Source organism: Phalacrocorax aristotelis, chromosome 9 (assembly GCF_949628215.1).
Source record: "Phalacrocorax aristotelis chromosome 9, bGulAri2.1, whole genome shotgun sequence".
Lineage (NCBI taxonomy): Eukaryota > Metazoa > Chordata > Aves > Suliformes > Phalacrocoracidae > Phalacrocorax > Phalacrocorax aristotelis.
In genome coordinates this window covers 35,656,586-35,682,325 of record NC_134284.1, presented here as the reverse complement: position 1 = coordinate 35,682,325, position 25,740 = coordinate 35,656,586, and the positions used below count along the sequence as shown (strand labels likewise).

Sequence of the window (25,740 nt, the reverse complement as noted above, 5' to 3'; positions counted from 1 at the left end):
TCCCCGGCGGCGGTGAGGGGCGGCCGGGGGAGGGACGGGTTGGGGTGGCCTCTGCGCACGGTTCGCCTGCTCGGCGGCTGGGAGGGGATCCCGGGAGGGCGGCGGGGCGAGCCCTGAGACGGCGGTGGGGCTTCCCCTGTGGCTGTCCTTCCTGCTGGGCTGACGGACCTGGCCAGGCCTTGAGGAGAAGCCGGGTACAGGCCGCCCGTCCTGCTGCTGGGGGAGCTGGCCTTGACACTCCAAATAACGTCTCCGTTTCCCCTCTCTCCTTTTCTTCAAGAACATGATGCTGTTGGGGAAGCTTGTGCAGCCGGTGTGCAGCCTGAGCAGGCTGCCGCCGCCGCCGGGCGCCTGCAGACACTTCTGGGGATGGCTGAATGCCGTGTTCAACAAGTAAGAGTGATTCGGGGCGCACAGGTCAAGCAACGGGTCCCACGTACCCGCTGCGTGGGTCCCAGGGCTGGAGAGAACATCCTCTATTACCGGTGCTCTTCTTTTCCCTCCAATGGCATGTGCATGCTTGGCAGGGGTCGTTCCTTGCCTGTTTCCAGATAGAAAGCTCAGGCCTTCCAGAGGAAGGTGTGCACCTTGGTCCCTCCCTGGGGTGGCCAAGGCAAGCTTTGATGTGGATTCTCTCCCTAAATGCTGGTCTGCCTTTGACCCCTGACTGCATTTAAGCCCGTAGACAACCATGCCCCCTTTACTTAGGAAAGCATCTAACCAACCCATCACTTAAAATGTGATTCAGCCACACAAGGATTTCACATTTGTTTTTAGAAATATAAAGCCTTTCTCTCAGAAATTTCGTCTGCCCCATAACTTTTGCCAGTAGTGGATAGCTTTGCCTTATGTCTTCTAGTTCTGTGGAAAGGGTCGTGTGGTGTGGCTGATGGCTGTGATGGGCGGGAAGCTCAACCAGACAAGAGGCTCTTGCTTCTGTCTTCAGCATCGCTTACCAGAATAAGATATCCTTTAATGGAACGGGTCCATGCTGAGGTGTGCCTTTTTGAAATATTGTTGAGAAGGAGGCTTCAGGAATGACATACATTTGACAGGCAATGTTCTCTTTTTATATAATAAAACTATGTTTGGAGGACAGATTTGCAATTGTTGTAAAGCCTTATTCTGGGTAAAGAAAGGTGTTTTTTATCTCATACGTGGAAGGAAACAACCAATTAGAAGGGTTAACACATGCCAAGTCAAGTTGCATTTGTATTCTTTTTTTCATTTTTTTTTTTAACCAATGGTAACTGCCATTTAAAACAAATTTTAAAAACCCTTATGCTAGACTGAGAACCAGCACAACCCAAATAATTATACGTAAATGACTTCCAGTAAATCATATTCCTACTTTTCTGACATCATGCATATACCCAAATATTTGTGGTACAGTATTATTATCATAAAGGCAATAAATCTGCCACATTATAGAAACTGTGTTAACTCTCTTTCTGTCTTGGCAGAGTGGACTACGAACGTATAGAAGCCGTTGGCCCCGACAGGCAGCGTCGGAATGGCTGTTGCGATGCGGTGCCCTGGTGCGCTACCAAGGCCATCAGAAATGGCAGCAGGACTACAACGGTCTCCCAACGGGGCCCTTGGGGAAATACAAGATAGAAGCAATTAATGCCACCGACTCTTGTATCATGTACAGAGGATTTGACTATTTGGGTAATGTAGGCACAGCTGTGCAAAGATTATATGGAATGGTCATAGTTCTTTCAGTTGCATCAAAATATGAATAACCAGGTCATTGTCTTGTTCCTTAGTAAGACAGAGAGAAATCTTTTGAAATCTTTTTTTTTTCTTCTTTTTTCCCTTAAAATGGCTCCACAAATATTCAGCAGTTCCCAAGGTTTTGCTGGAGGTGTGCTGTGAAGCAGAAAGAGATGGGGAACTTCATCAGCCCTTACCTGAAGTGACAGTAGCATTAAGGAAATGCAACAAAGATTTGCTGTTTCACTGAGTTCATAGTTAAGTAGCCAAAAACACTACTTTAAATATCCTTTTTCTTTTAAACCAAGTGATGTTTTTGGTGTCTGTCAAGTCATAATACTGCTTGTTCTTCAGGCATTTATGATGTCTTCAAAGACAAAAAAAAAAAAGGAGCAAGCTCTCAGTTTCTTACAAAATAAAAAAGAGATTATTTCAGGTCTCCTTTAAATAAAAAAATCCAAAATGGGGAACAGATTATTTTCTTTTTATTGACAGGGGACCTTGAATTTTTGCATTATTGCATTCCTAATTCAGAGTCATCGTTATCTCCCAAGCTTGTAAAGCTTTTTTTGCTACTTGCCCACATCAAAGCTGTTAGGATCCTACCAAAAAGATACAAACCCTGGGGGTTTTCATATATTTTAAGTCCCATAAAGGGACGTTGGAGCTTCATTGTGTGTTATGGCCTCACTGTTTAGAGGAGCACGTTGCTGTGTGATTTTGGAGGCAGTTACTACATTGGCGAGCGAGAACAAGAACAGGTTGTTCCTGGTATTCTGAAGGAAGTACTCATTTTGGTCTTTCCAGATGGTCTCGAACATGTGACAGAAATCACGCTGCAGAAGTGTATTTACATACAGGACGAGTGTCTGCAGAGGCTCAGCAAGACGAAGAATCTACAGAAGACCCTCCTCCAGCTGAAGATAATTTCCTGTGGGAATGTCACAGATAAAGGCATCATTGCACTGCACAAGCTGACGTATGCGAGCTGCTGAGGTTTTCTTGCTCCCTAGCGGTTACCACCCCATGGTTTGGGGATTGTGTTGATTGGAGGGCTGAAGTCCCAACATTTCTGGGGTGCTTCAGATGCATGTGGGGCTGTGGAATGGCTGGGTCTGGGGACTGACCTGCATGACAGCCTGGGAGGGAGGGATGGCACTGCTGCTGCAGGAGATGTTTCTTCAAGTGTGATTGAAGACACAGTGTTGTGGATAGCTCTGGAAAGACAGGCGAATTAACTGGTGAAGGGTCTGGAGAGCAGGTTTTATGAGAGAGATTGAGGGAACTGGGGTTGTTTAGCCTGGAGAAGGGGAGGCTGAGGGGAGACCTTATCGCTCTCTGCAACTGCCTGAAAGGAGGTTGTAGTGAGGTGGGGATTGGTCTCTTCTCCCAGGTAACTAGTGATAGGATGAGAGGAAATGGCCTCAAGCTGCATCAGGGGAGGTTTAGGTTGGGTATTAGGATCAATGTCTTTACTGAGGGAGCGGTCAGGCATTGGCACAGGCTGCCCAGAGAGGTGGGGGAGTCACCATCCCTGGGGGGGTTCAAAAACTGTGCAGACGTGGCACTGGGGGACATGGTTTAGGAGGCCTGGGGGTGTTGGGTTGGGGTTGGACTTGATGATCTTAGAGGTCTTTTCCAACCTGAATGATTCTGTGATTCTATGAGTCACTGGCCTTTTAAGGCCGTGTCAGGGAGTTGTGTAGCACTGAGGCCTGCAGCTGAGAAAGCCAGAATCCTCTGCTGCAGTATGTGAATCCATAGTTGCGCTTCTGCCTTTGGAGCTGAGCACAGCATCTCCCATTCTCACCTGAAGGAACTTACATAGCGTAGGTTGATTGCTGCACAAATTAGAGCAGGACACATGCTCTTTGCTGACATACAACTTTTGCAAGAGTAGTGAATGCATACAGCTCCCTTTCACGTTAGCACTTGACGTGGGTTTTGCTTGAGAATGAGTAATTAATGATCGCTTTGGTTTCTACCCAACCCCCCTGCTGCAGTTCCTTTTCAGAGCAGGCTTTGGCAGTGTCCTGGAACTTTTATTGCCTTTCTACACCTTGTACTGCTTCCTGTCACTCAGTTGTCTCGTGCTCACTGTAGCCGGAAAGGTCTTAGGGTGGTGGTGTTTCCTAGGGCTCAGGCATGGGAAGCAGCGTGGGTCAGGCACTGCGCCGCTGCGGCTCTGGAGCACATCCGTAACTCAGGGCTGTTTGGTATTACATGGAGTTAATGGCCATCTGCAAATGGGTGACGAGGTGACTTGGATGTCATCCTACAGAAGGTTATTGTTAAGGACTTTCTATATTATTTACATTAAAATAACTTTCACTAAATCACTATTGAAATTATTAAATATTATTGAATATAAAGGAAGCTTCGTGATGTGTGGGGTCCAGGATCTCTTTTTAAGCTATATAGGACAGAGATTACGGTGAGCTAAAAGCTTTAAGCACCCACTTAAGAAAAAAAACTTCCATTAGAACCAGTAACCTTTTAAAATACTCCAAATAACTATGGTAGAATAATCCTTTGTCTAATTTCTGTGTCAACAGTTAAATAGTAGTCGCTGACTTTTCTTTTTAAATATTTATAGGAACCTTGAATATTTGTTTCTGAGTGACCTTCCTGGAATAAGACAGAAAGAAACTACTGCTCACATCCTTCAGCAGGCACTGCCAAACCTCGAGCTGGAGCTGGATTTAGAATAAACACAACTGCACGTAACTGAGGTGTGTTTGGTTTTACAGTATTTATCATATGTTGTAGAAATTAAGTTGTGGACACTACTGTATTTCCAGGCATGGAAATAAGCCTGGATCTCCCAATCCAGCCTTAAAAGCTGTATGCAATCAGAGTTTATTACACTTAAACTAGATGGTGAATCAACACCAGGGAAGGCAGGCAGGCTTCTGTGCACAGTCATTTTTCCCCTATTTTTACAGGAAGCTGCTAATAGATCAGTTAGAAGGTTTCAGATATCTTAGTGCACAGAAATTCTTGTGCAAAATGACAGCGGGGAGAACATCGGTGTTGTGAAACAGCAGGGCTGTAGCTTTTACCATGTGTTGCTGATGCTGTGGGAATGAGAGCTGTTTACTGTGAGATTCTCGCCAATCAACAGGTGACGATTTAATAAAATACCTTATGGGCCTTTTTTCTGCTCTTCATGCTCTGCCTCATGTAGCCTCTGTCCCTTTTAAATGGAGTGATCTACAGACGGTCAGTCTGACCTTCCCATAAACACTGAGCTGATGAACTCAACGCGGCTGTACTTGAAGAGAAGCAGGGTCTCTTAGGTATGCACTTGTGGACATTTTTGCTGTATGCAGACAGGGACTAAATTAGTTCTGCGTACCTTTTTAGTTGTATCTATGTATGCATGTATGTATATCCCTCCTGCTAAATAAAAGAATGATTAATCCTGAGGAAGAACACTGAATTTTTAATCAAATTCCTAGATTTGGTGGTAGGGGAGAGACAAGCAGTAGGCGATGACGCCAAGAAAGCAGATTTCATTGTGATGTCTCAATCATGGCTACCTCTGCGTACCTGAGCATCTGTTTTCTTATCCCTGATTGTCATCTTGTCCTCTGAAGGAAATGATGCCAAGCACTGCTAAGGACAACGTTCTGTACTACGGGGCTGGTTTTTCCTCCTATCTCCTAGCACAGAGTGGGCAGGAACAGTGCCCAGAACCGACGTTCCCTCTGGCCTGCGCTGCCCAGGGCTGTGCCAAGCTACTACGGCTTCAGGCAGCGCCGGGGTGCTGCCATACCGCGCACCTCTGCGGGGTTAGATGGCTGAATGTCCACACAGGAAATACAGGAGCACCAATGCTTTCTGAGCGTAACCAAAGCTACCTATGGACACAATGAACGAGATTAAAATATACTAAATTATACTATGAAATAAGAGGTAGACAGGCACACTGAAAGGCTATGGCATCTGTCCCACCGAAACTGCTTTTACTGTTGTTGAACACAGAACGGTACTGGGAAAAGAAACCATTTTTGCTGTAGGTTTCAAGCAGAAAGAGGATGTTCCTCGCCCAATGGTAAAACTTGATACAGTAAAACACATTGGAAAAACAAGCTACATTTCTTTTATTCAAAACCAACACAATATTACATCCTGAGATTACACAAAACCCAAGAATCATTCCAATATGTACCCTTAGGTAGAATTCCTGCCTGTGTCTGGCCAATGTTATAAATGATAGTCATGAATTATTTTTGATAAAAGAATTTCTGTAACGCTACAGGCAAGTGACTTCACTATTGACAGAAACAGCAAATAAAACCAGCCTCATAATGCAAGGAAGAAACAGGCAGGAGGAACTCTGAAAAGACTAAAGAAACAACAGGTTTTACTATTAAAATGTTCTCCTCCTGGTAACAGTGCCTGCTGAGCCTTCCATTAAGTCTGAGCTGCTGCCAGAACTCTCCATACTTTGTGATCTATAAATGCAGTCCCTAGGACAGACGTATCTTTAAAGCAGTGCTATTTCTGCAGGATTATAACTACCTGGAGCCGTTAGGCAGCCTCTCTTCAGGCTCGGCTCCATAAACACATACATCTGTCTTCTACTTGCACTAGCTGTACGTTTACAGTTCCTTGCGGCATCAGTGACTTAGCCCCATTCTAAAGCAGTATTGCTGTTTTGACACAGCAGGACTTGCATTTATTTGGCACGGTCGCAGTTCTTCTGCCAAGTCTGAAATACAGGTGGTAGACGGGCAACAGAGTTTCTAAATTCACGCTGTAAACAGTGGGTTGCAGTAATTCTGAACCAGTATACAATCACAAACCAGTATATAACCACAAACCAGTATACAATCACGAATTAAAGCAAAACAAATGTATTTTCCTTTATACACAGAACACCGACGAACGTGAACTTGGAGCTCGCCCTGTGCATCACTCACCTTCCATCAGTGACCCAAACTACACTACTTTACAAACCACTTTTGTGGATGTCATAACATCTATTAATTTAGTTTTCCACCACATATCCTCCTTTTATAAATTCCGAATGACTTGAACTTTGGAAAATAAATAGTTTCTCATCCGCCATCCCATTAGATGTTGGGGAAATGGTAGTCTGATTTCCGGGTTTTGCAGCAGTACTTCTTGCTGTCCAGAGCTGGCAGAACATTACTGCTGGTTAACTGAGGCAGGTACTGTATCTAAAAAAAAAGTCATATGGTGTGGGTTTGTGTTAATTGAGAGTAATGCATGCATTTCATTTTTCAAAACGGAAACTATAAAACTATTCATACTGTAACCCTGTACTTTTCAAACTACGAGCCATGGATCTGGTGTTCTACAGCTGGAGAGCAACGAGAACGGCTCATTAAAGGTATTTCTTTCAGTCACCCAGGGCAAGAAAAATATTACTGTTATATCCACTGTCATAGAAGTGGAAGAGGCAAATCAGTTTGATCCAGGAATTCATACGCCGTAGCAGTGCTCCATCCCGCACCGACAACTCCCCTGCGTGTTACCAGCTCAGTGTTACAGCTGTCATGGGGAGCGTGGCTCATGGGGAAAGAACTGCTGAATGACTCCCATCGTGAGGCTGGATTTGGAGACTTGGGCAGGAGTCTGGAAAGACTGAAACGGCAGGGAGACATTTGCTTGGCAACTCCAGTTGCAGAAACACCCTGTGTGTTGTGTAACGTCTGGAACTGAGTGAGGGATCCCATCCCATCAGTGGTTACAAATGGAACTGGACATTTTTGCTGTCTCCATAATTTGGGATTCAAAAGCACCAAACAGATCCCAGAGACCTTCCAATTAAACCACCCATGCAAGCCTGTTCAGTTTGTGCAGCTCTCCTGCTATTCTTTGTCAGGAATGCACATTCCTGGATAAACCTGATCTTTCACATCACTGTGCAGCTTATCCCCAGTGACTAGATGGAGCTGCAGTGGAGAACTCAGTTTGTACCGCGTTACTCTTTAGCCAGAAGGTTCATTTTCTCCTTGGGCTAAAATTAAGATCGGTCCAATGCAGGCTCTCACCATTAACTGCCAGCATGAGCCCACCTCCCAGGAGCCACACAGAGAGAGCCGCTCCCCTCCTTAGGCACAGATTGTTAAATACTACTATGAAAATGTTACCCCCGGCATGTGCTTCCGAGTCGGCCTGGCTGGTTTCCGAGCCGTTTTTTCATGCTCTTTCCCCAGATCTGCTGCCTCCCTAATGCTGTCAAAATAGGGATTCTGCAGCAGCTGCTCACACGTCTGCCTCTCTGCAGGGTCCATGCGAAGGCAACCCTTAGAAAAGACAAAGTAAAAGATCACTCAAAATGCTCGTTAAACAGTGCAATTCCAGCTACTCACAACAGCCAATGAATGAGTTTTTGCATGGATACACGTGTTAATCTTATTTTTTTAATGGATTCTAAGAGTGACTTTCAGTCGGCATGAAGCTTGCAAAGCAGCTCATACTGAATAATTGCCACGGGCAGTAACAGAAATTTGTGGCTAGACGGACAGTTACAGTTGTATGGCCTAGCCTCAAAAACCAGTGTTGCAGCTATACCCAAAACATCCCCAAACTAGCTACAATGAAGAAAATTAACCCTATCCCAGCCAAAACCAGGAAAACCAGTTAAGCCCATAATTTTAATTTGGACTAGAACAACTTTCTTAACCAGGGGAATCCACCACGGCACTGGCTGTGTTGTGCCAGTGTTCAGTGTAGCCAGTACCACCCACAGCTGCACCTTCTTTTTAACGTCTCCATCCTCACAGTTTCCATCCCCTGCATCTTAATAAAGGAATAATGTTTTCCACCTCCATGGTAAAGATGAGTGGATTAGAAAGGAGAGGATTAACAGCCCTCTCCAAACCCCCTCCAGCTCTATTTTTCAATGCATCTCTGATAATTCAGAGATGGACTCTCAAACCATTTTGCAGCTGATAAGCAAACCAGACTGCATTTGCTAAGTCTCAGTGCTGAGCTCCTCCACTAGCTGTAATTTTCTTACCTTCATGAGAGCTAAAGCAGAGTATGAAATATTTGGGAATTTCATTTCTAACGGCTCCTGGAGGGAAAAAAAATAGCAAGTGTACTGATATTAGCAAGCTTTCCATTCGTCAGAGTACGGAGAACCAGCTTTCCTTAGCAACATGGCCTGCACCTCACAAAATGCTTCTGTCACTTTGTGTGCTTAGAGGGGAGCTGCCGGCATTACCAGGGGCGGGTAGGCCAGCTGCTGTGCCACCAGAAGTGGGGAGAAGGAGCAGAGAGTAAGCATTTGACTGCTTTTACACAGGGTATTGGTTAAAACGTCACGAGAGGGGTTCAGCCACCTCCAAAGAATATTCTAGTGTACATTGGCGAAGTAGAGGGCAAAGCTTTTAGACAGGGAAAAAGTCCTGCGCAGCAAAGGACTGGTCAAGCTGCGCAAGCGAGGCTTTTCCAGCTGTACTTCCAAAGTGGATAGCACACGTACTCTGGGTAAAATGAAGCAGGAACATGTCTCTGGCCAAACACCATGTCTCCTTAGCACTGCCGAGAGACTGCTGGTTAGCACTGGGCTCAGGGGAAGTGCATCTGGAGGGAGCTCTTACCATGCTCTCTGGGTCTGGAATTCTTACCCCGCTGAAGAACTGGTTGGTGGTGAACACTTGCTGGTGCCTGGGAATAAGGTCCCCTTTGACCAAGAATAAAGAAAACAAAGTCAGATCAATTTGCTGTTTTTACAGCGCCTGCCTTGAACAAGCTTACAGCCTCTAACAAGACTGACACCATCTGAGAGAACATCTAAAGAGATGGAGTAGCATTGAGTGAGCCAATTACAAGTTCTTTTGTGAAAACTCGCATCCATCTAGGACATCAGCGAACCCATGGCTGTGTGACTGGGCTGAACGGAAGGCAGGGCCACACAGCTCCAGCTCCCTGCAGCCACAACTGCCCAGGGCCTCATGCTGTAAATAGCTCAAAGAAATTCAGCTGGTGCGAGCAGTTTTTGGGGCAGGAGTACTCAGCTGCTGTGCCTCTTCCAGCTCTGCGTTTCTCTGCTGTGCAGCAGAGTGGCTTTTACAAACAGTGGCTGCTATAGCCTGGGGCCTTGAAAAATCCGTATTTCTATGTATCTTCCCATGCCAAATGCCTAGATCCTACCACTGTGTTATTTGGGTGATGGCAAATTTGGCTTTCTACTAGCAAAAAGACCCCTTGGTAGAACAGCAGGGAATGAGGTGGGCAAGGCACTGAGCTGCACAACCGTGTCTGCTCTGCGCCAGCACTGGTACCTCCACTGTGTGCCGGCTGAGCTCAAGATCTGTGTGTCGTTCAGTGGGGGAATGTGCCTCAGCATCATAGCTAGGGGGTGCTGTGCAAACACCTACCAGGACCTGAAACTCCAGCCATGCCGCGGCACTGAGCTTCAGCCAGGGACCCTTCCCGAAGTTTTAAACAAGGTCCAGAGGAGCAGTTAACTCCCCTGCTTGCATCAGACACGGTGGACCAGCCCAGGTCTCCGACAAGCAACTAGCAGGAGCCACTGGCTGTTTTGGAGGTGGCCACACGGCAGTGGCAACGTGGGCATGCTTTGTTGGTGTGCTCTGTTCGAGGGAGGGTGGGCAGGGCTCTGCTGGCCTGCTCTCCTCTCCTCTCCGCACTAGTGCCGCGTTTCAGCATTTTCGAAGGCAAAGGGTTCCTGAGAGGCAGCCCGTCTGCATAAACAGTCGTGTCTTCTGACTGCTGGAAGGGGACAGGCTAACCACAAGTGTTCCAGCTTCATTAGCATTTAACTCATATTGGGTGAAATTCATTTTGTACACTCCTGAGGACGTTGTATAGAAAAGAGCCGAAACACGACACCAACAGGAATATGCTGTAGCTTTTCCCCTGTGCAACTTTGTGGCCCTTTTTTGAAGCATAGGGCGGTTCAGAGCGAGCAAAATGTTAAAATCAAATCCGTAATGCAAGAGTATAGTAACCAAAACACCTGCACAGCTCTGACCAAGGAGCTTGTCTCTGTAAACGCCGCCTCAGTCTATCACCTGGATCAAAAGGGAATTTATTCTGGCTGAAACCCTATCATTAAAAATAATTATAGCTTACCTAATGCTGGCATAAATGTATTCAGGAGGATGAAGCAAATGACATTGAACTATTTTTCTAGCTAAGGAGCTTATGTTTAAAGCCATTAGTCACCTTTATAGTTTTATAAACTGCTCAGTAAAAATGACAATTGTCTGTTCGTTCCAATAAATTTCAATTAAAAGTGGGGGTTTGTTCCTTTCCACTCAAGAAATCAGATGTTACACACCAACATCAAATAGAATCAATGAGACTAGATTAATGTAATTGTTACATGGATAATGGCTCTTTTATTTAACCTCTGTTTCAAATCCAGAGTGGCTCCTACAATGCCTTGGTGAATAAAGACAAACAGGTGGAACAGTCAAACTTCAGTGTTCCCACTCTCTTTTCCAAGCCCACAGCCATCAACAGGCACCTACAATGTTTACGAGACCTCCAAAGCTGTGATGAACTAAAGCCAGCTATTCATTACCCAGAAGCAAGGACTGATACCCGGTACCAAACCCTGAAAAACACCTCTATCTTTCAAACCTTTATGCAAAACATTCCTGCTCCTTTCTCATTTCTCTGTCGGTGTGGCGCAGCTGAAGGCATGGAAAGGACAGGAGCAGAGGCCAGTGTTTCTGTGCCTCCTGGGGGCTGGCCCTGTGCTCCCCACGCCCAGGTAGTCACTGAGCCACCCTGAAGGACCAGGAGGGGCAGCCGCTGGTCACTGAACACATCCCGCATCCTTCTTAAACTGCCCAGCACCAGACCCTGTTTGCAGGCAACGACCCTGCTTACGCAGCCCTGTCCGTTGTGAGCCCTTTAGCCACAGCCTGGCACTGCTGGTTCCTACACGCTGCAACCAATTCTGCCCCACAGATCTTTTTCTGAAGAACAGTCACCACCCACATGGATGCCAACTTCATTTCCCTAAATCCTGCCAGGACCTGAAGCAGCATCTGTTGCTCCAACTCCCCAATCTCCTAACAAGATGTGTGTGTGTGTAAGCCACGCCAGGAAAACCCAGCTCCCTTTCAAGGACAGCAACACCTGAAATAAAGCCAGCACCAACTACAGGGAGAGATCCACTGGGTAAATTCACCTCCTGGCTAATCCTAATTCCCACCACAGAGGAAGCTCTTCCTGGGTAAACTCTAGTCCTGCCAAAGGCATCGGGAAGACTGGGGCTCTGACCAGTGCGGAGGGGACACTCACCCAGGGTTCTCCGGATGAGGTACACCTGGTCGACATCAGACTTGCCAGGCCACAGTGGGACCCCGGAGAGCAGCTCTGCAAAGACACAGCCGATTGCCCACACGTCCACGGGAGGGCCGTACTGGGTGTCTCCCACAAGTAACTCTGGAGAGCGGTACCACCTGGTAGCCACATAGTCTGTGTAATAATCACTCGGACCAGCTAGGTTGGGGTCAGGAAGGAGAGAAACAAACAGGAACATGGGATCAGAATGATGCAGTTGAGCCACCATCAGTTGCTGCACATGCTGGGGCACCTCCTGGGCAGGCAATAGCTACAGAAACAGGATGAGTCACTGGCTACTAGCAGAACCCAACTTTGGAAACATTTTAGATTTGCCAAAAATCAAGACCATATTTTTCTCCAAATGAAAATACGCAGAGCTCCACAGCAGGGCCCTGCACCAGCCAGTGGTCAGTTCTCAAAGCCCACGTGATTTGACTGAACAAGAGCTTAAAAAAGAGAAAAAAACCAGATTGGGGTTTATTTACAACGGAAAATGTGACGCCATTGTTTACAGAGACAGCGCCTTCTGCCAGAGGGGCTCCTCCTGCCAGGGAACTCCAGCTGTGTTTCCAGCCTTGCACAAGCAATGGCTGGGCAGCTCCAAGATGCCCAAGGCTGACTTCCATCTATCAGCGCCAGCACCACCAGCTGCCCCAGCAGGAAGCTCAGGTGGAGTTTGGTTACAGAGGCACTTGGCACCATGCTGGCTGGGCTAGCTCCCTGTAAGCTGGTTTGGGGATCCCCACCCAGCCTTTAGCAGAGGTTCTCTCTGAAAACACGCCAGCTTTTATATCGGATTATTTACACGTGCATCAGACAAAGACAAGCAAGTCCTCACCCGCAGTTGAAAGCCTGATCCTACACTTCATTTGAGTTTTCACGCGTTAGTGTTAACAATCTGTCTAAGCAGCAAGTTGGCACTCACTCAGTATGCGAGCAAATCCAAAGTCACAAAGTTTGATGACCGAGTGCTTTGTTATCAGGATGTTTTCTGGCTTTACATCTCGGTGGATGCACTGGAAACAGAAAAAAATGAAGTTAGAAGCAAGTATTTAACCTGGCCCTCAGATAAAGAACCTCTTAATTTTGTCACATACCCCTTGCACATTGTGCCAGGCCATCATTCCTGCTGAAAGAGAAGATTAAAGGGTTTCTTCACAGCAGCTAAAGCTGTGTCCTGCTGGGCAGGACAATTACCCCGCCTATACCCCATCTGCGGGGTGAGGCACTGTGCAGGCTCCCAGCTTCAGCTGCATAGCTCCGCATCACTTGGACAACACCGCGTCAGCTCCCCAGAACCAGCTGGGAATCTGCTAGCAGGAGGAGCGAGGTTTGCAGAGCAAGGGTTGCTGTTAACCTGGGTCTGCAAATGCAACTCACTTGATACAGCTATGTGTAACACACTCCTAATAAGGGACTCGGTTTTATGAATACATGGGGAGATCCTAATGAGAGGGGCGTAAGTCCTCTGGGATCAGTTCTTGGACAAAGTCCATGAACTGTTTTTACTGATAATCTAGTAGACAAGCAAATTATTTTGCCAGCAAAGCTCAGAGATGAGATGATCCAGGCTATGGTTTAGATTTGGGAGTTTATCCCTGCAGATGCCAGAGCACACCTGGTGTTCCCTCTGCCCAGCACAGGTGAGACACATCCAGAGTTCTGTGTCCAGCTTTGGGATCCTCACCAGAAGGAAGATGTAAGCATACTGGAGTGACTCCAGTGAAGGGCCACTAAAATGGTTAAGGGACTGGGTGCGTGACATCCAAGTGGAGGATGAGGGAGCTGGGACCATCACTCAGCCTGGAGAGAAAAAAGCTTAGGGGGACTCTTATCCACATTTATGAACAACCTACGGGAAGACGTAAAGAAGACCAAGGCAGGCTCCCTCAGTGGTGTCCAGGGAAAGGACAAGAGGCAATGGGGACAAACTGAACACACAGGAAATTCCAGTTACATGTAAGCAATTTTTTGTTTTTTTTTACTGTGAGGGTGGCCAAACACCCAAAGAGGTTGTCCAGAGACTCTGTGGAATCTCCATCCTTGGAGATATTCAAACCCTGGCTGGAGAAGTTGCTGAGCAGCCAGCTCTAGCTGACCAGCTTGAGTGGGAGGGCTGGACTAGATGATCTCCAGACATCCCTTCCCACATCAGCAATTCTGTGGTTCTTGAGAAGTCCCCATGCTTGCTGGAGGTTCACAACGATTGAATTTGGGCTTGGGAAAGAGTTTATGCTAATCAAACTACCAGAGACCTTCATTTCTTCTGCCTATGTGTGAAAGGTGTGCTCTACTGAAATCACCAGGGCCTAGCTCACATTGTGCCTCCTCTATCATCACCTCAGCACAAACATCTTGGACTTTTCCTATTTAAGATGGTGGCAAATTATTGTGTCTCCTCCTGAGGACTGAAACGCTGCTTGTTAAACCAGTGCCATGGAGTTCCAAAAGGGCAGCTGCATAAAACCTCATTACCTGTGATCTACAGCAGGTCAGACGGCAGCATCTCATTGTCCCTTGGCTTTAAAGCTCCATTGAATCTTTCAGATTGAGTGGGGGAACAGAAAAAAAGGAGAAAAACGACAAATCCTGGAAGCGGGACAGACCTATGGCCAAGTTCCTGTGGCTCAACTGGACATAATTCTCCCAGCAAAGACAAAACACCCATTCCAGAGAGATCTCCTGCCTGACTCTTAAATCTCAAACATTGGCAGATAAACAAAACCAAAGACAATTCCAGCCAAGTTTGCCTAAAGAACTTCTCCAGAAGGCTCCTTTCCTTCCCGGCTTCTTAAAGCATCCCCACTGCTTTCTACAAATTATTTGCCATCCACTTTTCCCTCCAGAAAGCAGAGGAGTGGTTGTAAAAGTGGTTTACTGTATCTAATTTTTGAAACCTTTTAACTGGTAACACCATTCAATGCCTATGACTATCCACAGAAGGACTCTCTGGAAAATCAACAGCAGTTTGCTCAGGTCTCAGGTGATTAGATGTTAAGCCAGTTTTTTAAAACTCTCCAATGCATGGCCCAGGGAACACACAAAGATTTCTGGTCAGCCTGGAAGCTTGTCTAAAGTCATTAGCGCAGATCAGTCCTTGACAGCAAACCCAAGGGACCTGTGTGACAGTAAATGCAACTGTTGTGGGTATATACTACTGCTGGAGATACACGTTTCCCCTTGAAAAGAGGAAAGTTCATCCAACTTCATCCCATGAAAATGGCAACAGAATCCCCTTCTCCCCCAAAGCTGTGTTACAGCAAGCGTTAGTGCTGTTTAGGGAACTTACATTGTGTTTATGGCAGAAGTTCACAGCTTGGAGGGTCTGCCAGGTTATGCTCTTCACTAGATGCTCCGGCACCCTGTTTTAAGAAAGCACATATTTATTTTGGCCATTAAAAATAACTTCACTATTACAGGAAAAAGGAAGAGGAGGCCTTTGAGTGCTAGCATTGTACAGGGATCTCTGAGCAAAACCATCAGGGACCAAGTCAGAAAACTGAGAATAAAAACACCAGGTGTGTTTTCCTGCTATAAACAGGTTACAAGAAATACATAATAATGCTCAGTTCATTGATCTTCCACTACAGGGAACAAGTCATGCTGGGCTGTGGTACCTCTTCCCATGCTTCAGAGCTGAGGCTGGGCTCTGCCTGCACCTCCCTGCAGAAAGCAATGCTCTCCTGTGAGGTTACCCTTCATGCATCACAGGAGCATCAAAGGGAACGTCAGCACCAGTTCCAAATCCAGTCAATGCAACAAGACACAAGGATTTACGGCATGCCAGGGTGTCTGGTACCACTCAGTCACAGCCAGCACGAGGCCTGCCAACTGGTGACCACACATCAGCATGTGCAAGTCCAAGTCAAATCCTGTCTTGTGGCTGTGCTTAGTATCCATGCTTCCTGGCAAGCCTGAAATGCCAGCAGGCGTTCCTGCCTCTGCAACTGCTCAGAGAGTTGGAGGTGGTGGGCTATCCATGCCATGGATGTATGCTCTGACTTGCAATGCTGTCACGTCATTGATCATCCAGCGTACAGAGGTGATGAAAATGGGACGGGGAAGGATGTTCATGCAAGAGTACAAAGCTCTACTTTGGTTTGCATCTTCTCTCCTTCCCTCCAGTGGCTGGCAAAAACTTCAGAGAAAGAACACCTCTGTTAAAGATCCAGCCTCCTCTCTTCTCGTTCAGTTACTGTGCAACAGTTCTTAAACTTCCTTGGCTGTCTGCAACAGTCTTCAACAACCCCAGGAAAGGCACAGGTGACAACCTTGGCAGTTTCAAGCTGCAACCCAATTTTATTTAATGTGTTTAATGCTGAAAAGCTTCTGATTCATCATAAAAGAAAAAACCCAAAACTAAACTAAAACAATATGCAGGAAGCTTTAAGGAACCTTCTGCTGTCAGCGCTGAAGGTCTTGTGCAGACACTGCTGTTGCAACGCTAGAGTTTCCTTGCAGAAACATCCTAGAATGATGGGAGTGCGGCACTGACAGCCTGACAAGGGGATGAAGTTGGTCAAATGACCTGGAAACATGATGCAAAGAGGCGTGTGCCCACCAATCTTAATCCTGACCATGAAAGACTTGACCATCTGCCGTAGCAAAGATCAAAAGCAAAGTATGCAACCAGGCGTTACGTGTCTGTTCACACTGGAGTTGTGCTGATGAACAGAAAGAAAATGTGAAGCATTTTCTTCAAAGAGGATTATCCATCCTCTCTTCAGATTCGAGGTGAACAGGTTCAAACTAGGGTGAAAGCTGCTCACCAGCTCACAAAGCCATTCGCTATCAGAGTGCTCCATTCTTCTTCTAGAACTCCGCATCGTGGAGAAAGAGAATAACAGGCTCTTGTTTACTCAACCCCCAATTAGTCTCCTGCAGGCAATTCATTTAGCTCCAGGTCTGTGAAATGATTTATGAACTTCTGCTTGGCATTTCCACAGTACCGAGTCACTGTGAATAATTAGGGACAATGTATTTAGTGGGAGTGTCATTTATAATGTGTCACCAGAACAAACCCTGTCCTGGAGAACGTCCCTTCTGCCCGCATAGCTCACACTTTGTGCAAGCGCCTGTTTGAAGATGAGGGTGTCTGACCTGGGAGTTCACTGGGGCTGTGCAGAGAGGTGCAGGCACAGCTCTTGGTAACTCCTGCTGACCAACACACACTCCTTAGCACAACAGCATGGTTAGAAGTCACCAGTCGTCAGTGACATCACTACAGGCTGTATATTTGGGTGATCAGCGACATCGTCCCAGTGTCCCCAGCCTGGGTCTGCACAGCATCCCACAGCGACATGCAACATACCTGGGGAGCAGCAGGAAGGAGGGCTGTGTGCCCCCAGCCCACCTGCCCACATCCCCCAGCAGCCCTAATGTCTTCACAGTGAGACACAAGAGCTCCTCCCATGTCGCTTGGGTTTGCTGCTGCTGAGCCAGCCACAGGTCACTCGAGCGCTCAAGCTGAGCACTCAAGTCTCCTTGGTGAGCGGTGCTGTGCAGGAGCGCAGGCAGGCTCAGACGCAATTCTTTTGGATGTTGTTGCTAAACCACAGTAACAGAGCAAGTCCTGGGCACCGGGCTGAGAAACCTCTCCTGTAATTAATGAAATTCCTCTGGAAACTCTGCAGAGCAGCAACGACACAGACGCCCCAACTCCTTTGCTCAAAGCTCCCAGTGAGAGACAGGCCACTCACCCCCGGGGGTGCTTGTCCAGCTCATGGAGAACTGTGTGGTCGCAGTATTCAAAGACCAGATGCAGCTTCCGCTTCCTCCTGAACACTTCCAGCAGGTTCACCAGGTTGGGGTGTTTCAGTTGCTGTAACACAGTGTATGGACTGGTTAGTTACTGCATGAGGAGTGGGGTAAAGGCAGGGGGGACAGTGCTTTTGCCCACGAGGGTCTCAGTTCCTTAAGCTGAAACCTTTTATACCAGCACAGCATGACGTGAAGAAGCAGCTCAGCTACAGCTCAGCCCGTGGTGTAGTTATTTTAGGAACTGACCGAGGGCAACAAGTCAGCTTGGCTTCAGCAAGTGCCTCTTAGAAAAGATGCTCATAGATAAAGAATTCATCACGGTGCCCACAGCTATTCCGGCAGCGCATTTCATTGTACGCATCCAGCCTTTGACTGTGCTGCAATGAAAAGCAGCTCTCCCTGGAGAACAGCTTGGGAAATCACACACAGTAAGAGCCTGTAGCAGACAAACATGCATTTAGGAGAAACTAAGACCTCTTCGGATAAGTAAAGCACGTGATCTCAGTGTCACCAGGCTATTGTCAGAATCTGGATGGGTTAATCAGGAGAATTTTTATTGCTGCTTCTTCCTCTTTCTCTCAATCCACTTCATGTGCTCATACTGGGGCTTCCTCTCGTGGGGAGCTCAGACAGCTTCTTACCACACATAAAGCCTGAGCACAGCAGGGTTATTCAAATGCACCTTGCAAGAGGTGAGGGTGGACATTACTGGAGCTTCTCATTTTCTATTCTTTTGCCCACCTTTTGAGGGAGGGCTGGGAGAGGGCTTGAACCAAGGGGCACAACACAGCATTCAGAAAAGGAAACAAAGAAAAGCCAGACACGACTCAGGAATGTTACTTCTTTTCAGATGACTCATGGCACCATCCCCTCTGCTTGCGGGGACCTGCATCCGTGAGGGCTTTGCCTGATCGAGGCTTTAGAACAAATGCATTTCGAAGCAAGGAGGCTGGAAAGGGCATTGCCTAGGAGTTACGCTAACCCCATCTTCCAGTGTGCCTCTAAGCCACCTGGAAAAGCCTTCAAAGGAGAAGGAAGCGGAGAGTCAAGACTAGAGAAAACAGTAAAGGGCTTCAACTGAGGAATGCAGCTGTTTTGGGAAGCACCCAGTTAACCCCAAGGTGAAGGATCACTGAAATCCACGACTCGAATCCTGGCATTAACCGGTGAGCTTGAGTAAAAGAGCAGTTCAGCAGAAGACTGCCCTACCATACCTTGGCAGCCTGTCACGAGTAGGAGGGACATGGCAGGGGCCATTTCAGTGCTCCAATGGCGCACTATGGGACCCTTTGCAAAATGTCATTTTATTCAAGCATATCACTGTAAAAGCTCCTTGGGAAGAGAGACCTTCTGGGGAGCTCACTGCCACTGGGGGACGTTATACTGAACCCAAACTACACTGAGCCCAAAGCCAACCTACAGGGTCCCCATCAGCATGCAGAAGGCAGCTGTCCCAGTCCTGCAAACTGGTGGCAAGGAGCTGATCTTTCTAAACGGATCTTTTAGCACATACATGTCTTGTTCCTCCAATCCTGCCCACACCACGCAAACCATCCGCCAGCATCAGAGACCTTCGTACCCATCTGGATCAAACCTAGGACACAACGAAGATCTGACCACTTCCACAGTCCTGCACTGTGCATACATGTATGCCAAGTGCTTTCCCTGCCTAGCACAAGGCACCCAACAGCATCAGCAGGCACTGTCCATGCAACCTTCTCTGCCCTGGCCATCTCTCCTCACCTCGCCTAACGGACAGACTTTCTCTGCACACCCTCAGTTCCCATGGCAGGGCTGTTAGTGAAAGTACTGAACCACAAGGGAGGAGGCTTGTAACACCTCTCAAGTTTGGTGTTTATCTAGTAGCATCTCCATTCTTGTTATTTCCTTATCCACCTTGCAAGACAATTGGATACAGAGAATGGCCTGAAAGACTGCTGAAAATCCCAGCAATGACAGCAGTTCTCCCAGGAATTGTGTGCATACCACCCCACCTATCCCACTGAGCACAGCCACATCGAGAGAAGCACCTACTTGCCATGCGCACATCAGGCAAAGCCCAGTCCACCAGTTCAGACTCCACCATGAAAGCCAGAGTGCTGCAGTGGCTCTGGTATGGCTCCTCCCCTCCCCAGTCAAGCAGCTCCTGACAGACTGGGTAAAGTGTATCCTTCCCTTTCCATGCATTCGGTGTGTTGGCATATTATGTTCTCAGAGATCAGTGACAACAGAGACACCTGAGAGCAAGCTGGGCCTCCAGCAACTAGGCTGGGTACCACGGCCAAGCCTGCCAGCAGGAAGGAGGTGATTGAGACCATCTCTGCAGTGTTTAAGAAAGTTAAATTGTCAGTAATAGATTGAGATCTCTGGAAAACCTCTGGCAGTTACAGGTTGGTTGGGTTGCACAAGTCAGCCTTCAGGAGCCACTTTCACAGGAGCAGGCCACGCCCGGGAGACAGTCTGGCCTGGCCATCGTCATGTGTGCGTGGAGCTGGGGTCTCTGAAGAGAGTGAGCTTGGCCTCGAGCGCGCGGTCTAGCTGAGTCAGGGACGCTGTGAGGGGATGCAGCTGTGTGAACAAGCTCTTGCACACACAAGAGCGGGTTAACCTGCGGGGAGAGGCTCCCCTGGGAGCAGTCTTGCTGTGGCATCTCCCCATTCCTTGCTTACAGCCATTCTCCACAGTCAGGGCTCTCCGGGAAGTCAGGTTCACTGGGCCACCGTCTCTCGTGCACACAGATGTGCACACAAAGCCAGCGTAAATCTGCCAGTGACACTAACAACGTCCCAGTCTGGCGGCACGGCATGTCAGAGAGCAGTTTCTAAGGCTACCAGTGCTGCTGGTGGATGGTTGCTGGCCACAGTGGGATGGGCTTCCCCTCCTTGCCCCCTGCTTGGGTGACAAGGCCGCGTGTCACCTTCTGCGTACAGGTCAGATATCCTGTGTGGGCTTTCCCCCAGAGTTATAAATGCTCCCCTGCTAAGATGATAGGGAATATTTTCTGGTTTTCATACAAACACAGCCTTGCATTGCATTTTTCTCTCATCTTCGCAATGTCAGAGCTAAGAACTGTGTCAGCCTCCACACGAAGGCTGGGGAGACAACACCCTTCTGGAACAGCAGGCATCGGGTTTCTACAGCCACAGATGGGGTTTACACAGACTCGCTCTGTTTTCATGGATTTCCAGCTTTTCCTATGGACTGGGGATCACGCAGTGTGTTTCAGCACTCTGCATGCTGCCCCGTTCTCCCACCACACCTCCCATGGCTCCTGGCCATATACAGCCCTTTGTCTACAAGGTATTTCCTGTGCAGAATAGTAATTTATCAGGCCCTACATTTTTTACTGATGAAACACAATCTCACTACATCTTCCACAAACACTTAGTTGTTGCCTAAGCCAGGAAGTACCTCAACAAACAAACAAACAAACTGTTACTATTTACAGAGAAAAAGTTCAGAAGATAGTCAAGCAGGTCTGCACTTGTTAAAATCAACAGCGCCCCGACACAGATCCTGCCGTGGCTAGCTGCAGTGCTGTTGGCTTTGGGCCCTTACGAGATGCATTTACCGTCTGCATCGCAAGTGACTTCTGCAATGATTATTTTCATTTTCAGATCTTTAATATCATTTAAATCTTAATGCATCTCCAGCATTGTTTACTGAAAAGAGACAGCTACATGTCATCTCTTTGCTTCAGATAAGAGAAAAACTTGGCCTGCTTCTCCCCAAAATCTAACTGAAAAATAAATAGGCTTTTTTTCCTAGATGATGGCTCTCCTAGGATGGCATCCAAGGCTGATTCTGCCTCTTTTCACAGCGGGCAGAGAATCAGGCTTTCCTACTCCTTTTACAATAACATTTCCACCACTTATTTATATATAAATACTCAATAAAAGACAAGCTGATAGCACAAAAGAGACTTGGGGAAAGGAAATACCAGAAATATCAAAACCTGCTGAAACTGTGCACTTCATTGCAAGTCTGAAAGTTACCTGGCTCCCAGCAAGCAAATTAAGGTAACTCCAAAGAAGGAAAGGAACACTGAGCACAATGAGCATCGACTGCTGCTACACAAACACCAAGAGGCAGCGAAGTCTGGGAATGACATCACCCAGAAATCAGAGACCAAGGCACTATGGATTTGGGGAAAGAAGTTTTAAATAAAATGGAACATCTCTCTCTGCCAATTTCCATATGTTTTTGTTAACTCCAAAGTCCTAAATCATTGACTGTCTACAAGAATGCTTTGTGTCTAGTCTGAATGGCATGTTTCTTGTAAAAAAAGTCCCATTAGAAGTCATTATTTTAAAATTTCTAATGAGCCAATCTGCTGTTAGTATGGTTCTTTAATCAGTTCAGTGTTTTAAAGCCCTGGCTCTTGTGCACAGAAAAGAGAAAGCTGAAGATGGGGAGGTGATGGAGGTGTGTAAAATCATGAGTAACCTGGAGAAAGTGAAAAGGGAAGAACTCTCTCTGCTTTTTGTAACACACAACTGAGGGCGCTGTATGCCATCACCCAGCAGCAAGTTTATACCAAATAAAATGGAATATTTTTTCACACAACACATTCCTAAAGTCATGGCACTCACTGCCTCAGGATGCTATGGAGACCAAATGAATGCACTGGATCAAAGAGAGATGGGACAAACTCCCAACAGTCTATGGGTGTCTGCTAGGCACGAAGCAATGGGTACACCCTCTGGCTCTAGAAACTTTGCCCAGGAGATGGGCATGTGAGAGGAAACCTTACCCCACCCTCTCCCTCCTTCTCCCGGGTTTCTCCTCATTTCTGCATGCTTGATGGCCCTGGGGTGTGACTCACTGGAAACGTTCCTGTGCTTTTATTCCATCAGGAAAATAAACACAGAGGCTGAATAAGCGACGCATTTCTATGCAAGGATGAGCTCTCACACAGAAGTCAAGAAAGGATCAGCAAAGGCAAGGTGCTGCCATGGCTCACAGGTGCTGGCTCTGCAGTCGCTTCCACACGTGGATACCACTAAGCCTGTGCAGCCCCTGGCATTCAACAACACAGGGCTCGATCCCACCTGCACATCAGGCTCTGACACTGCGGATCCCCCACAACTGGGGGTCGGAAAGGGCATTTGAAGGAGGAGCGGGGAGAGATTATAAAGCAGGGAGCTAGGAGGACAGCTGCGCCCCACGGCCGTCCCCCACCTCGTGCTAGCTAGGATCATGTTTGGCTCATGTACTTTACCATCAGCTCCAACAGTCCTTGTCTCTGGGGGGAATCTGGTGGATGCAGAGGGGGCTGCTACCGGCAAGTAGTGCTGACCGTGCGCTAAGGGCAGGGCTGTGCCTGTATCGGCCAGCACATCGCCGACTCCCAGAGACTGGATCAGTCCCTCTGTAAAGGGCACAGCGATGCCTTTGGTGATGCTCCTCCACTACCAACGGAGAAGAAATCTACGGGCACCCTGCAGTTTGCTCTTTGCCAGGTGTCGGCTCCCCCCTACACCAACCCTCTTTGATCAGTGACAGCCTGGGCTGCGGCAGATCACCTCTGTCCCAAGGCATGTCCATCCCTGGCCAAATGGGTCGGACTTTTACCAACATCGGCTTTCTCCCAGAGAAACTGACTGACTTGGGCACTTTACGTACCACTGCCTCACACCCCAACTCCTTGCTTCTCCCCTCACGATGTCCTATCTCCTCACTTCTCCCCACCTCCTCAACGGCTCCCCTCACACCGCCCATCTCCTCACGGCTCCCACCACTCCCGGTCTCCTCGCTTCTCCCTCCGGCCCGCTCCCCTGGCAGCTCTCTCAGGTCTCCCCAGGCTCCCCGGCCGCGGCGCCGAGCTCGCAATGGCGGGGCACAGCCCGCAGGCGCCGCCGCAGCCGCGCCGGCAGCGGTGCCGTTCGCGGCGCGCACCCGGCCCGGGAGCCCCCCGAGGCGGCGGGAGGGGCGCGGAGAGCCAGCGGGGCCGGCCGCCCGCCCGCCGCCCACCTTCAGCATGCGGATCTCCCGCAGGGCGATCTTCCTGATCACCGGGTCCTCCTCGGACTCCAGGAACTTCTTAATCGCCACGATCTGGCCCGTGTCCTTGTTGCGGCACTTGAAGACGACGCCGTAGGAGCCCTCCCCGACCTTGCCCAGCTTCTCGTACCGCTCCATGGCGCGGGGCCGGGCACCGGGGCCGCCACGGCGCTGCTCCCTCGCCTCAGCGCGGCCCGGCGGCGGCCCCGGCCCCGTTACCCCCGCGGCGCGGGGAGCGGCCCCGCCCGTGCTCCGCCGCCTCCCCGCGGTTCCGGCGGGGCCGGGGCGGGCCGGGACGGCCTTGGCGAGGCGTGTGGAGGAGCCGCCCCAGGGGTACACCAAAACCAGCCGGGGCGGGCCCCAGGGAGGGGTGAGGGGGGTCCCCGGCGCCCCCGGGGTGCCACGGGCCCGCCGTGGCGGCAGAGCCTGCCCCCCCCCCCCTCCCGCGCGCCTGCCCCAGGGCTGGACGTGAAGGCCCGCAGCCCCATTTTGTCTTCAAAACCCCCTCTCCCGCGTTCTGGTTTTCCACGGGGATCCCTGGTTTTTGCTCCATTTCCCCACAGGGTTGGGAGGAAGAGGGGACGCCTCCCCTCAGGTGGGCAGGTTTCAGCCAGTGCCCACAGCCCTGTCTCCAAGCAGCAGTAGCGGAGAGGAGGGGATGCCGTTCCCGAGGGAGGCCTTGGTAAGAGGGGTGGCAGATGTGGGATGCCCAGGCTGGCACACAGACATCCGTGCCCCAGCGTTGCTGTGGGGCCTGGGAGACCTTGCATTTCCCTGGGGTATCTCCACCCTGTACAGTTCAACTGCCTGAAGTATCTGTCCCCTCTATGAGCTTCCGTCAGAATCTAGAGCCTTCCAGTGAGCATTTCCAACTAAGAGTCTTACCTTTGCCTCATCTTTCTTCGTGCACCTGTTTAGGTCTGTAGCTCCTTAGCCATTTCCTCGCACCCTGGCACAGATGGCCTTTATGGTGGTAATCACACGTACAGGCTGATGCGGAGATTCACCCACAGTGGTAACAATCTTTGCAGAGGAGTAATATTTACCTGTATTTATTTTACCAGTAACTGATGATTGTGTTCAAAGGTGCATTCACAAATCCCCTTTTCTCTCTACCTCAGCAGATCTGTACCCCTGAAGATCTGGGGTACAGATGGACCAAGGGCTGAACCACTTACAGTATGCCAATGGCCAACGTGCAAGAGCAAGGCTTGTATGAACCGCTCTAGATCCTGCTGAGTGAGCTATGTCCAGGGTGGAATACCAAATATTCCTGTTCATGTTTTCTTATTCTAAGCAACCCTCCTTTAGAGCCCACCAGCCACCTTGCTATCTGCCCGACGAACCGGGCACAAGGTAGCCAGCCCTTGGTTTTCAAGCCAGACAACTCCCGAGTGGTTCTGCGGTGACCCCAGGGGCTGGCAGCAGGACTGTGCTGGAGCAGAGCGCTGGGTAGCGTGAAGCTGGGAGGAGGTTGCCACTGCTATTCTGATTTCTAATTTTTTCGGGACATGGTTTAGGAGGCCTGGGAGTGTTGGGTTGGTGGTTGGACTTGATGACCTGAGAGGTCTTTTCCAACCTTAATGATTTTATGATTCTGATTTCTGCGCTATCCCCAGACCTCCCTTTCCTCCAGTGGATCCGCTGTACGTGGGAGATGTCGTGTGGCTCCCAGGCAGTCTGTAGGATTGGGAAGAGTGGCCAACCCCAAATCAGGCCCTTCCCACTGACTGCCACAAAACCCGGAGACCAGCTTACTTCCTTCAAGGTATGTCCGATAACCTACCGTTCCCAGCAAGTCTACCACGCCATGTCTAGGTATCAAATAAAGCATAGTTTATTTGGCATAGACTGAAATGAATTGCAACAGAGATTTACGTAGAACACAGCCTAGTTACACAAACTGGATCGAGTGCAGTTAGAGTCTCAGTTACAATCTAATGACTAAACAAG

The 25,740-nt window shown here is 48.7% G+C and overlaps 2 protein-coding genes across 4 annotated transcripts; one reads left to right on the top strand and one right to left on the bottom strand.

Moving 5' to 3' along the window:
• The first annotated feature begins 108 nt into the window (after positions 1-108).
• On the top strand, positions 109-4,886 carry DMAC2L (distal membrane arm assembly component 2 like). The gene is given in 6 exon segments (XM_075104382.1): positions 109-124; positions 281-393; positions 1,464-1,501; positions 1,504-1,671; positions 2,524-2,695; positions 4,313-4,886. Coding segments are annotated over 5 exon segments (603 nt in total). The 5' UTR covers positions 109-124; positions 281-283; the 3' UTR covers positions 4,428-4,886.
• Positions 4,887-5,798: 912 nt separating this feature from the next.
• On the bottom strand, positions 5,799-24,039 carry CDKL1 (cyclin dependent kinase like 1). 3 transcript variants are annotated; one of them, XM_075104378.1, is made up of 9 exons: positions 23,758-24,039; positions 17,724-17,845; positions 15,314-15,386; positions 12,950-13,040; positions 11,980-12,180; positions 9,300-9,382; positions 8,714-8,770; positions 7,842-7,997; positions 5,799-6,905 (listed from the first exon to the last, which is right to left on the bottom strand). In XM_075104378.1, the coding sequence occupies exons 1-9, from the start codon at positions 23,923-23,925 to the stop codon at positions 6,798-6,800; spliced, it is 1,059 nt and encodes a 352-aa protein (XP_074960479.1). In that variant the 5' UTR covers positions 23,926-24,039; the 3' UTR covers positions 5,799-6,797. The 3 variants fall into 3 exon arrangements, with proteins under 3 accessions (XP_074960479.1, XP_074960481.1, XP_074960482.1); XM_075104380.1 differs by having other exon boundaries at positions 9,327-9,382; XM_075104381.1 differs by lacking the exons at positions 15,314-15,386; positions 17,724-17,845.
• Positions 24,040-25,740: the final 1,701 nt, after the last annotated feature.

Coding starts and splice junctions, on each gene's coding strand:
- CDKL1 (XM_075104378.1), bottom strand. CDS start 23,925: ATGGAGCGGTACGAGAAGCTGGGCAAGGTCGGGGAGGGCTCCTACGGC. Junction 13,041..15,313: donor ACTTCTGCCATAAACACAAT/GTAAGTTCCCTA, acceptor TTCTGTTTCCAG/TGCATCCACCGAGATGTAAA. Junction 8,771..9,299: donor TTCCAGACCCAGAGAGCATG/GTAAGAGCTCCC, acceptor TTTTCCCTCCAG/GAGCCGTTAGAAATGAAATT.